The sequence below is a fragment of the Salvia hispanica genome, chromosome 1 (genome assembly GCF_023119035.1).
Source record: "Salvia hispanica cultivar TCC Black 2014 chromosome 1, UniMelb_Shisp_WGS_1.0, whole genome shotgun sequence".
NCBI lineage: Eukaryota > Viridiplantae > Streptophyta > Magnoliopsida > Lamiales > Lamiaceae > Salvia > Salvia hispanica.
The window spans coordinates 929,494-942,789 of record NC_062965.1 but is presented as its reverse complement, the minus strand read 5'-3'; the positions used below and the strand labels follow the sequence as shown (position 1 = coordinate 942,789).

The 13,296-nt window shown below is 38.4% G+C and overlaps 3 protein-coding genes and 1 long non-coding RNA gene across 4 annotated transcripts; 1 reads left to right on the top strand and 3 right to left on the bottom strand.

Moving 5' to 3' along the window:
• The first annotated feature begins 135 nt into the window (after positions 1–135).
• On the top strand, positions 136–2,612 carry LOC125200656 (2-alkenal reductase (NADP(+)-dependent)-like). Its single transcript, XM_048098357.1, has 5 exons — positions 136–457; positions 1,048–1,225; positions 1,617–1,783; positions 1,897–1,979; positions 2,115–2,612. Exons 1-5 carry the CDS (start codon positions 239–241, stop codon positions 2,491–2,493), a joined length of 1,026 nt encoding a protein of 341 aa, XP_047954314.1. The 5' UTR covers positions 136–238; the 3' UTR covers positions 2,494–2,612.
• On the bottom strand, positions 2,582–4,935 carry LOC125200657 (60S ribosomal protein L2, mitochondrial-like). Its single transcript, XM_048098359.1, has 3 exons — positions 4,791–4,935; positions 4,247–4,475; positions 2,582–3,045 (listed from the first exon to the last, which is right to left on the bottom strand). Exons 1-3 carry the CDS (start codon positions 4,870–4,872, stop codon positions 2,739–2,741), a joined length of 618 nt encoding a protein of 205 aa, XP_047954316.1. The 5' UTR covers positions 4,873–4,935; the 3' UTR covers positions 2,582–2,738.
• A 545-nt stretch (positions 4,936–5,480) lies between these two features.
• On the bottom strand, positions 5,481–6,416 carry LOC125200658. The gene is made up of 3 exons (XR_007172745.1): positions 6,218–6,416; positions 5,929–6,028; positions 5,481–5,841 (listed from the first exon to the last, which is right to left on the bottom strand). It is a non-coding gene; the product is annotated as an uncharacterized LOC125200658 (long non-coding RNA).
• A 1,954-nt stretch (positions 6,417–8,370) lies between these two features.
• Positions 8,371–9,714, bottom strand: LOC125209085 (putative disease resistance protein RGA1). Its single transcript, XM_048108688.1, has one exon. It carries the CDS (start codon positions 9,712–9,714, stop codon positions 8,371–8,373), a length of 1,344 nt encoding a protein of 447 aa, XP_047964645.1.
• Positions 9,715–13,296: the final 3,582 nt, after the last annotated feature.

Sequence of the window (13,296 nt, the reverse complement as noted above, 5' to 3'; positions counted from 1 at the left end):
AGATTGAGATTAAGAGTGCTACTTTAATTCTGTAATTAATTTATGGCAGTGCTTTAATGTGAATATAAACATGCACATTTATTTGCTCCATAAAAATCTAACACAAGAAAAACGACCAATAAAGTTAGGAATCACACAATACACACACACCACTCATTCTTCACCACACACACAGCACACACTGAGATAATTCAAGAAAGAAGAGAAAAAAAACACACACACAACACACATTGCAGAAATGGGAGAGGAAATGAGGAATAAGCAGATTGTACTAAGCAACTACGTGAAGGGATCTCTTAGAGAATCCAACATGTCTTTGAAGGAATCCACCATCTCCTCGGAGATCCCAAACGGCGCCGTTTTGGTCAAGAATCTCTACTTGTCGTGTGACCCTTACTTGATTGGTCGCATGAAAAATATTGAAGGCTATTTTGCTGGCCCTTTCAAACTTGGCTATGTAAGTGGATCGGTTTCCTTCTTATTTTTTAACTTATGGTTAGTCATATGTTATTTAATTAGTATATTTAATTAGTTATTTAAGTGTTTATATAGGATCTATGATTTTACTATTATTGGATGATGTGGTGAATGTAACTAGGTCCGGTGTCCCGTATCGATTGTGTAAGTTAACAAATTTTGGATATGCGGATCGAATTAGTTACCTCTCGTGATAGACTGGTCTTTATGGGATGAGTTTTTATGTAAAATTGGTCTTGTTTAGTTTATACTAACACGTTTGCTAGACTGGTGGCCTTGGAATTTGGTCGGTCGTGATAAACGAGGTAGTTGGCCCATGTGCAATTTTTAAACCAATGATAAGACTAGTCATTTGGATCCTGTTTATGTAACATTGTACCACTAAATTTTGATTATCTTTTCAATCTTGATTGTTACTAACATCATACCGTTAGTTCTCCACGGCGCGAATATGAAATTTATAGACCAAATGAGCTCTATCATCTTAATGTACTGGTCTTGTAAATCATGTTTAATATGCAACATTGTACATTGACTTTTGATTATCTTTTAATTTATTGTTGATGGCAGCCTATTTCTGGATATGGAGTGTCGAAAGTGTTGAATTCTTCACACACCGATTACAAGAAGGGTGACCTGATTTGGGGGATCGTCGGTTGGGAGGAGTACACTCTCATTAAGGATCTCACCGGTGTGTTCAAAATTAATGACACCGATGTGCCTCTCTCCTACTATACTGGACTTCTCGGTATGTCTCTTTAGCTCTCTCGAATGACTTAGTTGGTGGTAACGAGAACCTAGTAACTAAGAGGCGAATAGTCAAAATATGAATGACCGAAACGAATCAAATCGAAATATTAAATTCGTTTTAGAATTAATTTTCAAATATTCGAGTCAAATCAAATTTTCTTTTCCTTCAAAATTTAGATTTTTGGTTTGACATAGTTTTTTTTTAAAAAACCGAAATTCTGAAAATCCTATCATATTTATTTTTGGATATTTCTAGTTTTTCGGTTCACTTCCGATTAAAAATAGGAACTTTCAAATTGCTTTCGATAAGGAAAAAATTTTATCCGAAAACTGAATACTCACCCCTATTCAAAACCCGACCATTCTGCATCGATTTGATGGCGGTACAGGTATGGCGGGCATGACAGCGTATGCTGGATTTTTCGAGCTTTGCGCTCCCAAAAAGGGGGAGACTGTTTTCATCTCGGCTGCCTCCGGGGCAGTCGGGCAGCTTGTCGGTCAGTTCGCCAAGCTGACCGGATGTTATGTTGTTGGAAGTGCAGGGAGCAAAGAAAAGGTTACATCATTGAGGATTATATTAGTGTTATTAATTACTACTACTATTTTTAACAAAATAGCTACTAGTAGTATAAAATTAGTGTCTTAATTTGTTTTGCAATATTGATGAAGGTTGATCTATTAAAGAACAAATTTGGGTTTGATGAGGCATTTAATTACAAAGAAGAGCAAGACTATAATGCAGCTTTGAAGAGGTTGGTTTTTTCTTAAGTTGAGTTTAAATTTTTGGAGATTTGTTAATATTTCATTAGTTGAGTTCAATCTTTATTTTGATTGTGTAAACCTCAAAATACTTGCTAGATCAATCTTGTTTTCTTGTTTCTAATTAGGTATTTTCCCGATGGCATCGATATCTACTTCGAGAACGTGGGAGGGAAGCTTCTAGAAGCAGTGTTGAACAACATGAGACTTCATGGGCGCATAGCAGTGTGTGGTTTGATCTCTCAGTATGAGCTCGAGGAGCCAGAAGGCGTGCACAACTTGTTTAACCTAATATCGAAACGGATTCGTATGGAAGGATTTCTTGTTTTCGACTACTACCATTTGTACCCCAAGTTTCTTGAGATGGTTCTACCTCTTATCAAGGAAGACAAAATCACTTATGTTGAAGACGTGGCCGAGGGCCTCGAGAGTGCACCCAGTGCTCTCGTAGGCCTTTTCTCCGGCCGCAATGTCGGGAAGCAGGTCGTTGTAGTTGCTCGTGAGTAGGTGCTTGTAGTGAGTGTTGCTATGTGTTTTGCTATGTTTTCAAATATGTTATGGTTTGTGTAATGAGAATTAACTTCTTCCAAAAACGGAAAGGAAAAAATGTGACATCTTTTATGGAACGGAGAGAGTATTTTTCTCCAATTGGTTCAGTTGAAATAAAAGAGGAAGGACATCACTACAAATCCACAAAACAAAATGAGTGAAAATGGAAGAAAACAGGCCTCTTATTGTGAAGACTATCACTCTTAAATCTTTCTCTTCTTAGTGCGGGCAGTTTTGTATCCAGACTTGGTAGGCTTTCCCCACGGCGTACGCGAGACTTGACCGTGTTTTCCGCTACTCTTGCTCTTTCCTTCACCACCACCGTGGGGATGGTCGACTGGGTTCATCGCCACACCTCTCACTGTGGGCCTGATCCCCAGCCACCGGGACTGACCTGCCTTTCTCAGCTTCTTTGCCCCGTGCTCAGGGTTCGACACGACCCCTATCGTTGCCCGGCATCTCTTGTCTATCAGTCTCTTCTCTCCAGACGGCAGTCTTATTTCACAGTACCTGTAAAAAACATCGAAACAGCTGACTGTAAACTAACGAAAATATCAGGCGTCGTAAGAAATAACCGACAAGCAGTGACCACTGAAGCAGAGTAAGCAAAACATTGGCCAATCAAATTCATACCCTCTCTTATAAAGATACAGCATAAAACAATCACAGTAAATGCTGCCAATACAAGCCTAAAGCAAAACAAAGAATCGAGAAACCTCCAATTATCATGCAAGAAACCGTCCCATGTTTTTGACGTTCCAACAGGGAGACGAGACTGAGAAATAGTCCTCTATATCAAGCCTAGGCTTCGAGATTCAAGCTGAAGTAGGAATCTGGTATAACTCATTTGATCACTGTAGGTCAAGCCTCAAAAATGATTGCTCACAACCAATGTATCCATCGAATTTCAGAGCTCCAAAATTAAAATTCACAAAAGACGCTCCTGTTTCAAACGTTTCTAAATTCTGGAGATGCGTAGTTCAAAACCAAAACTTTATTGTGATATAACATAGAAAAGTTTTCCAACAAGGTATGTTGATGGAGTAATATATAGAAAGCCATTCGCAAGAGCCCTTCAGAAATCAGAAATCACGCACCACGTGAAACCCATCAAGCAGTTACTCTTAGGTTTCCACTCTTTCCCTTCTCAACAGTGTAGAGAATTGAGAAAATATGCAATAAATTTCTGTTTTAATGCCGATCATATAATAACCCTATGTAAACGGTAATTAATGTTCACGGGAAAGTAGAATGTATGAGGATGCTGGCAAGAGAAGGCGAGAGTTAGCATAGTAAGGTTTTTAGTATAATAAACGGATATTCCATGTGGCCTACCTAAACAGCTAAAACAAAGAACATAGAGATTTTAAAGCTTAGGGACCACAATTGACGTTCATTACTGTGTTACTCAAGGTCAGAGACACTATACTAGATAAAGCTAAATCTAGGGGTACTAAATGCTACTGCTTACCACAATTTACGAAATGATATCTTAAAACAGGACAACATTATACACACTTAACGATCTCTAGACAAGAAACCTTGCATACAAAGTCGAAATAGTGAACCACAATACTGAATACCATTAATCTTTATCAATTCAACCATACTTAATCTCTAGTTCTCAACTCATCAGTTTCCATAGAAGGCATACCGAATTCTCTCCATCATTAGATAAGCATATCTCGTACATTAGAGATCAACTCCGTACCTGGCTGATCTATTCGGTTCCGTGAGTATCTTCGCAGATGTGCCTGCAGCGCGCACAAGCTTCCCACCTTGCCCCGGGCGGAGCTCAATGTTGTGAATGTTCATCCCGATTCGCATATTTGACAGAGGCATACAGCTCCCATATTGAGAGCTGATGTCGAGCGTCAACATTTGGTTCATCATCGACTTCAACGACGGCACTTCCTTCGATTCCACCGTCTCGCCAGCACCTTTTATGTCAACAATTCACAGTAACATTTAAAATCTAACCACCAACAATTGCTTTTTTTTTCAGTTGAATCGAAAGAGAAGATCCAACAATGGCCTTTTCAAACTACCTCAAAATTGAAAATTTTCTCATTAATTAGTCAATAAATCTTCAGATGAAATTCGTGGGGAAATCACAATTACAATCCGTAGCTCAAAGATTCAACATTTCTCTTCTATTTTCCATCAGCCAATCCTAATTTCGATCAATGAGACCTATTAAAGCAAATAAAACTGTGAATGCATATTATCAAAACACACACATATAAAAGGATTACCAGTAGAGAGAGAACGAGAAGGAGCGCGTAGACATGAGCGAAGGAGAGAGGAGGAGACAGCGCGAGCTCGAAACAGCGCCATTTTTCCTGCTCTTTTCAGTCCAGACGAAAAAGAGGGGTTTAATCAATTTGAAGGGTTTCTCAATCCCACGAAAACGATGTCGTTTTATTCATGTGTATTTTTGTAGTTATATGTTAATAGGAAACACTCCCCCACAAAATGATGTCATATTTTACCAATTCAGAATGCCCAAAATTTAAGTTTCATATTGTTTTAAAACAAATGAACTAAATCAATATCATTATAAAATTAATTGTATATAAAAATAAATCCAAATTCCATTAATCATTTTCATATTTTTCTTTACAATTAAAATCCACACAAAGTCAAAATGAGACTCTAAATCGTGAATTGAAGAAGTGTTTTTCATGATCACCGTCCACGAATATCGTCTGTGTTAGTTTTTACTAATACTATTATTTAGAGTATTATTTTGATTATGGTAATATTTTAAATTTTATTTCTAATATTATTAATTTCATAAGTTTCATAAAAAGGAGAAATTAAAGAAATCAAACATTAATATTTTATACTCCATAATTTTTTAAAATTCATAATATCAGTAATAATTTTGTAGATATTAAATTAGAGTACAATGTTAGAATGCAAGAAATAATGGTAACTAGGACTAACTGAAAACAACATGCATTATACTTAGAAAAGTTGACAACACAAGTTTTCCTCCACATGCAACAATCCCAAAATTTGATAGTGAATGGGATCAACAATATCAAAATTTGACAGTGATCAAGCTCGACAAACTCAATACAATAAACTAGAAACTCAAAATCAACACAATGAAGGAATATGCAAAACTACATGATCAAACAACTTTCTTCTTCTTATTCAAGGATAAATCGAAGAAGACAATGAAATCTGCGTTTCTGAAAACCCGAGGAAGACCATAATCATGCTCGAAACGAGTATCCAAAGAGGTACTTCGAGTCAAAACTTCTGTATCGGAGCCGCCCTGCCCGTTCGAGCAACCTTCTGAACAAGCTCAAAATTGTTTAATCCATCAAAATATATGGTAAACTTTAATGACTCATGTACTAATACTGAACAATAATATCATACCTCACAAATGCCATCTTTGTAAGGCAATTAGGAAACCATCTTCTTCTCCAAATCACCACTCAACTCAAAGTTCACTCATCTTTTCCTTTCTCAAGGCAGTCTGATTGAGACAACCATGCAAGTATTATGAGAAGAGCAAACACACAAGTTTTCAAGCATATCAGAAGAGCACTAGTACATTCTACTCATAGTTTTATCAGCATCCATTTCACTTAACTTTCATCTGATTATGCAAAAAATGCTAAACAAACCATTCATCCATCCAAAATACTTGACTGTCATGATCTACCTCTGTTTGCACACGATAAACTACAAGATCAAAATCAACAAGATGACTGAATCTGCAAACTGCAAGATTAAACTTGCATGTTTCTCTGAAGGGAAGATTGTGGGACGGCAGTGAAATATGCGATGCTTGAAACGGGTATCCACGGAGGTACTTCGAGTCGACTCCCATACCAGAGCCGCCTAGCCCGTTCAAGCGACCTTCAAAACAAGCTCAAAACTGTTTAATCCATCAAAATATATGATATATGCATAACCCTGTTCAATGATGAAAGCTGTTTTAGGCACACAAGTTCACACGCAAATCGTTCATTCGTCCAAAATACTTGACTGTTATGATCTACCTCTGTTTGCACACTTAATTTAGTGAGGTGCTTCAATGAATCCACATAGGGCAGGCACCTCAACTTTGTGCAGCCATACTAGATATAATTCTCTTAGAGCTGAGAGGTTTCCAATCCATTGAGGCAATTCTTCTATCCCTATATTTTCCAACCTTAATAAAGAAAGAGAAGTGAGATGTTGAATTGATTGAGGCAGCCACTCCCAATTTTCCACCCCTCTTAATCTTAACTCCCTAAGTGAGTTGCAACAGCCTTCCAATATGCCATTCACAGTCATCAACACTCTCTTTTGACCACTCCTCACTCACATCTATATTTAAATTCTGCAAGCTACCTAAATCCCAACTCTCAACACTACCAGCAAACATCAATTTAGGAACGCCTCTGATTGTTAAATCTCCGAGACGAGATGATTTAGCGAGGCAGTCAATTAGCATTGGTAGATTCGTTAGGCTCCTTAATCCCTCCAATTCGAAGAAACTCAATTGTAGGGGCCCACAACTCTAGCATTTGACGAGGCAATTCCATCAGTTCTCCACAGTCTATAATGCTCAGCTCACGGAGGGTTCCTTGATTTTCTCCTTCTCCGCAGCTTGGATTCCCCATCGACTTCAGAATTTTACACCTTTCCTATACTCAACACCTCCAGAGAATTGAAGGTGTCCAGCCCATCTGGTAATGCTTCCAACATATCACATTCATCAATGCGCAATTTTGAGAGATTGCGATGGTTATAGAAAAACCTCTTTGACAAACATTTCAAACTCTTTAATTCCATTATATAGAGCGACCTTAAATTTGGCAAGTGGTCCAATGTTATTTCCTCACATTCTGAGCACCCAATGAGTTTTATCTCAATCAAGTTATGAAGTGGTAAGCAAGAGCCTTGAGGTTCACCCTGTAACCATGTTGGAAATCTTTTGCCTTTGTATCCTTCAATCGCCAACTTCTTCAGATTTGCATGAGGTCTGAGACCTTCCAACACACTCTCATCATTTCTTTCACCCGAACAATCCAATCCCCATTCAAACCGCAATTCAGATAAGTGTTGCTTCTGCAATATATTGGCTTTCAGAGCCTCTTCCTTGTCACGCACCCTCTCAAGATTTCTAATAGCCAATTTCCTTTGAGATTTTTCAAACTTCCGAGTTCTTCAATATGATAGCCCTTCTCTTCACCCACTGTGAAGTAAGGTAGTGTTCGGAGACTTGTTAATCTCCCAATCTCCGCAGGCAACTCTACACCATAGATATAAAGATGCCTTAAGTTAGCCAAGTACTTCAATGTGTTTGGCAGTTTCTGCGGAGACTGAAGACTTGATAATCTTAACGTTTGCAAGTGACTGAGTTCACCAATCCACTCCGGCATGTCTTTAATATATGTATTTGAAAGATCAAGATTTCTCAAATGAATCAACTCCCTAATTGAATTGGGCAACTGATGCTCTTCAGAACTTCTATCAAAGAGTTAGATTATGCAGACATTGGAAGTCTGAGAACATAATACCAGAAGTTCCACCTTTCAAGAATAATGTACGCAAATGCTTGGCCACTTCTTTTGAAATATGACTTGATTCTTCTTCTTGAAACATGTATCGAATTGGGGTGCTGTCGTCCGCATTATTAGATAAAACAGAAGATGCAAGATCATGCACAAGATCATGCATCACACAAGAAGTCCACATTTCCATAATCATCTCTTCTCTGCTACTTGCATCAAAGAGTTGTGTATAAGAACATTGAAAAACTTATTTCCCACATCTTCCATCTCATTTCTTTCATCTGGTTGAAGAAAACCTTCTGCCATCCACTGCTCAATGACTTGCTGCTTCCATAATTTCGTGACCTTTAGGGAAAACTGAACAATACGCAAAGCACTTCTTGAGAGATGGTGAAGGCAAATAATCAAAGCTCAATTTCAGTATTTTTTTTATTCTTTCAGCACCTTCAGCATCTGAAAGACAATTTACACTGATTAAGCGCCACTCTTCTTCGGACTTACACCGTCGAAGCACACCGCCAACTACATTGGCAGCTAAGGGCAAACCTCGACATGCTTCTGCAATCTTTTTTCCAATAATCTCAAATTGTGGTGGAACTTCTTCATTTCCATCAAAAGCTTTTGCTTTGATTATGGACCAGCAATCATCATCTGATAAGCCACTTAAAGTGTATTCAAGTGGTCTCACAATTGAAGCAACATTTTGACTTCTGGTAGTGATGATAATGCCATTTCCCATGGTGGAAGTAACTCCTGACATGGAATTCATAAAGTCTTCCCACTTTGGAACATCTTCATTCCATACATCATCAAGAACAAGAAGATATGTTTTCTCCTTGAGAGCATCTTTAAGCTTTCTCAGGATAGCTTCCTTACTCTGACATTCATCACCACCTTGTGAAGGCAATGTTGAAAGGATTTTTTTGAAAAGAATGATTGGATCAAAGGTTTGAGAAACATGAACCCAAATAAGTGATCCGAATCGAGCCTTCACCCTTTCATGATTGAAGACTTTTTTAGTCAACGTAGTTTTCCCCATACCCCCCATTCCCACAAGAGCAACGATGGAAAACATCCGTTCCTCTTGGTGGGTTTGGGTGAGCATGTCAACTAGTTTAGGCACATCATCATCTCTTCCAATAAAGATTGGATCAAGACTCAACGAATCAGTCTCATCAGAAGTATCAACAGCCACAGGAGGTGCATTCACAAGCATGTTTTGAAGGCCAAGTTGTGTTGCCTTTTTGTTGACAGACTCAAAATTCGCATTGATTTGTTTGATGGTATGAGCCATTTTAAAGCGACGTGAAATGCGACTACCACTACAGGATGACAAGCATGATAGTACCTTATTCTTCGGCTTGGGATTGGGTGCGTCCATTTTCCTCGCTTTTTTGTAGAGAAAATGATAGTTGAGTTCATCCAAGACATTATCAGCATCGAAAGCCACAGCTTCAAGTTTCCTCAACCACATCTTGACAGCTTCGGTGGTGGATTTCTTCTCAGCATCACTCAAGTAGGCTTGAATCATCTTCAAAGTCTCCTGCAGCTGTTCAGCATCTTTATCGAGACCTCGAAGCAGAGAGTACTCTTCCTTGAGAAAGTTGATCAGGTTTTGGACAACAACTTCGACGCCTGCTGTAGCAACGGCTTCCATGGTTTCGCAGAGATAGATCTAGAGAGAAAAATGCTTGCAAGTGTATCTTAGTTTCAGGATGAAGAGTGCCTGTAAACTTGTGGATGGTATGCTAATAATCTTCTCTCTCCTGCATTATGATTCTTAGGCCCAATTAGGACCATGGACCATTTTATTTAATGTTGGGCTTGGCCTGCACGTGATGAATGTCATATAGTACTATTACTTACTCCTACTACTCTTAGATATCTTTAATCAATATAAAAAAAATTAAACCTATTTTAAAGAGAGTGTTAGGATGTCACCACCTCTTAAAATAATATCATACCATCATTCCTAGCCAATTAATTGTACATGTGGACGAATAAAAAGTTGTCACGTGACAAAAATAAAATAAAAATCTTAAAAAAGACCGGCCAGCAATATGCTATACAGTATACACTATACAACAATTTTTTTTGGCCAGCAATATCCGACACACTATATAGTAATCTATAGATTGTTGTTTATAATCCATACCAAATATCTATTATGGGATGTACATCAAATTATTAGGATGTTTTTTTCGCTATCAACTTTGTGTTGTGCGTCGGATTGGTAGAAGTAAGTTCTGATCCATTAGGCCCAACTAGAATATGGATCTTCTTGAGTTCGGTCTGAAGTAAGTGGATTTTGTAAATTTATTTATTGAAATTATACACTTACTCCCTCCGTCCCACAAAGATTGTCCCATTTATCCATTTCCGTCCGTCCCACAAAGTTTGTCCCATTTCACTTTTACCATTTTTGATAGTGGACCCCATATTCCACCCAACTCATTTCTACTCACATTTTTTATAATCTCTACATTTCTTAAAACCCGTGTCGGGTCAAAGTGTAGCAAATTTTGAGGGACGGAGGTAGTAATAAAATGTGAGTAGAAATGAGTTGGTGGAAGTATTATATATTTTGAATTAATAGTTTACATTAATGTGAGAGGGGCGGAGATAGGATTTCTAACTTTTATTTATTTATTTATTTGATACTTCCTTCGTCCATAAAAAAATAATCTATCTTGTCATTGCCACGCCTCTCCCAGCTTCTTTGTACATCTTTTATCTCTCAGTCTCTTCTCTCCACACGGGAGTCTTATTTCACCATACCTGGAAAAAAAATCGGAACAACTAAGGTGGCGTTCGGTTGTCATGACTAATAATTATGAGACTATCCATCTAGGATTAAGTTGTGGGATTATTTTAGTTGGAGGGGGAGACTATGACTAATTATCATAAGACTATCCATCTAGAATTAAGTTGAGGGGGTTAATCTCATAAATCAAACATGATACATATTTAATCATGAGATTTAATCTTGTCAACCGAACACCCCCTAAGTAAACTAACTAAAATATCAAGCATCGTCAGAAATAACCGAGAAGCAGTGACCACCGAAGCTGAGTAAGCAAAACATTGGCCAATAAGAGACCTTGCATACAAATGGACCACAATACAGATAACCATTGGGAATCTGGTATAACTCTTTCGATCACTGTAGTCTGTAGGTCAAGCTTAATAAAGATTGCTCACAACAAATATAGATTGAGACAAATCGAAAAAGCAAACTAAAACTGCACTCAGCTTCCATGGAACTATTCACAAAATAACACATTTCTAATTACACACTTCCTAGATCCAGTAAATCAACTAGATCACAAGGTCTAGAGACTCACAAGACTGGAAGTCTGGTCGTTGGTACGCAAGCAAACCTTCAAAACCCTCAACCACAGATACTAAACTAGCACAGGGAAGTAGGGATCGATCCCACAGAGATGGACTCGTAAAATACATGCGTAGAGAATTGGAAACTATTTTTGGGTTGGCTGCTGCCACGCATATTTTGGGTTGAGGAATTTAACTAAGTGAATTTGGAAATAAAGTACGCTATGCTAACTGCTAGATCTAGGCGAAAATGAATTTTGCATAAGAACTAAGTCAAATCAACTACTAGATCTGGGACTTCTACGAACATATCTAGACCAAGGAGATTAAATCAAGTGGGGACCAAACTCTGAAAAAGGTAAGTACGGACAGAATCGAATCTGCAGCCTAACTAACTAAAGCATCAACTGAAAATGACTTCATCTTCTTCAACGAACACAAATAAATGCAGAGATCGAGAAAAACAAACTCAGATGTAGATTGGAAACATAATTTTAACGGTAAACGAAACAACGACGGAAATCACACTACTAGACGAAGCAAACCAAGCAGAACAAAATCCCCATAATCTCATGCACAAATTTCACCTCCCCTGTTCAGATCCACACTTCGGATGCTAAATCCACTCCGGATCCAAGCATCCGAACAAAAATCCAACCGAACACAACTTCAATACCACGATTCTCGAATCTCCTAAAATATTCAGCAACAAATTCAAGAGAACATCTCAAATAAACAAACCAAAATAGCAAGCGTCATAATAATCAACACGAAATCCAACTTCATCAAGGCAAATCAAACGTAAACAGAACGGATAAACTGATTCAGCAACAAAACAACAAGCTCGACTTCCAAACGTGAAGTTCGAGACGGAACAGAGTAGTAAACAGAAATTAAGAGAACAATTTCGGTTGATGTCCCTGGATTCTCCTCTGTCGATGAATTCCACTCCTTTTCACTTTTCGGCTCGAGCGGGAATGGATCTTCCATTACCGATCCCGATCTAGTAGTGATGGTAGATGTAGATTCCTTGATTCGCCACTCGTAATGGCCACTCCCTGATCCAGATGAACTTGCCCAACTTCCAGATTGGAAGCCCGCTTTCATAAACTGTCAGGGAGAAAGAAAATAACAAAAATTAGAATATTTACACCAAATCCTTAATAACAGCAAACGCCATCCATCCCCGGCAACGGCGCCTCTTGAAGCTGCTTGGGATGTGACAGTACAAGTGTAGTGTGTGTGCAGTTTTGCGATATTCAAATAAGGCAGGTTCCCCAGATCCAGCAAGTCCACTAGATCACTTGGTCTAGGAACTCATAGGTTGTGCGGAATCCCAGTCGTCGAACACACAAGTACTTCCCCGCTTCAAAAACCCTCAACCACTTTACTAAACCTAGTATAGGGAAGTAGGGATCGATCCCACAGAGAAGGATGCGTAAGACTCGTAATCAAGGATTTGGGAGTATTTTTGGTGTTGGCTGCTGCCACGCATTTTCTTGGGTTGAGGAAAATTAAAATTAACTTGACTTGGGAATATTAGAAAGAAACTTAACCTAACAGCTAGACCTAGGAGATAAATCTACGGTGGGACCACATCTAAGAAAAAGCAGAGTACGACTGGAAAGTGGCAGAATAACTAACTCTCGTACTAACTGACAGTGACATCGTCTTCTACTACCAAATTCGCATAAAACTTCTTGAGAAAACACATAAGCAAATCAAAAACAGGGCTACTAACTTGAAATCAAATCTATGCATAAATAACGACGAACTTAACAGATCTGCATACCTAGACGAAGTGAAATAGAAAACAAAGGAAATAAAACAAGTCTATCAACTACTGTTTCTTTCACACGCCAAAACCAACTTCAGACGCTAAATCCACTCCGGATCCAAGCGTCCG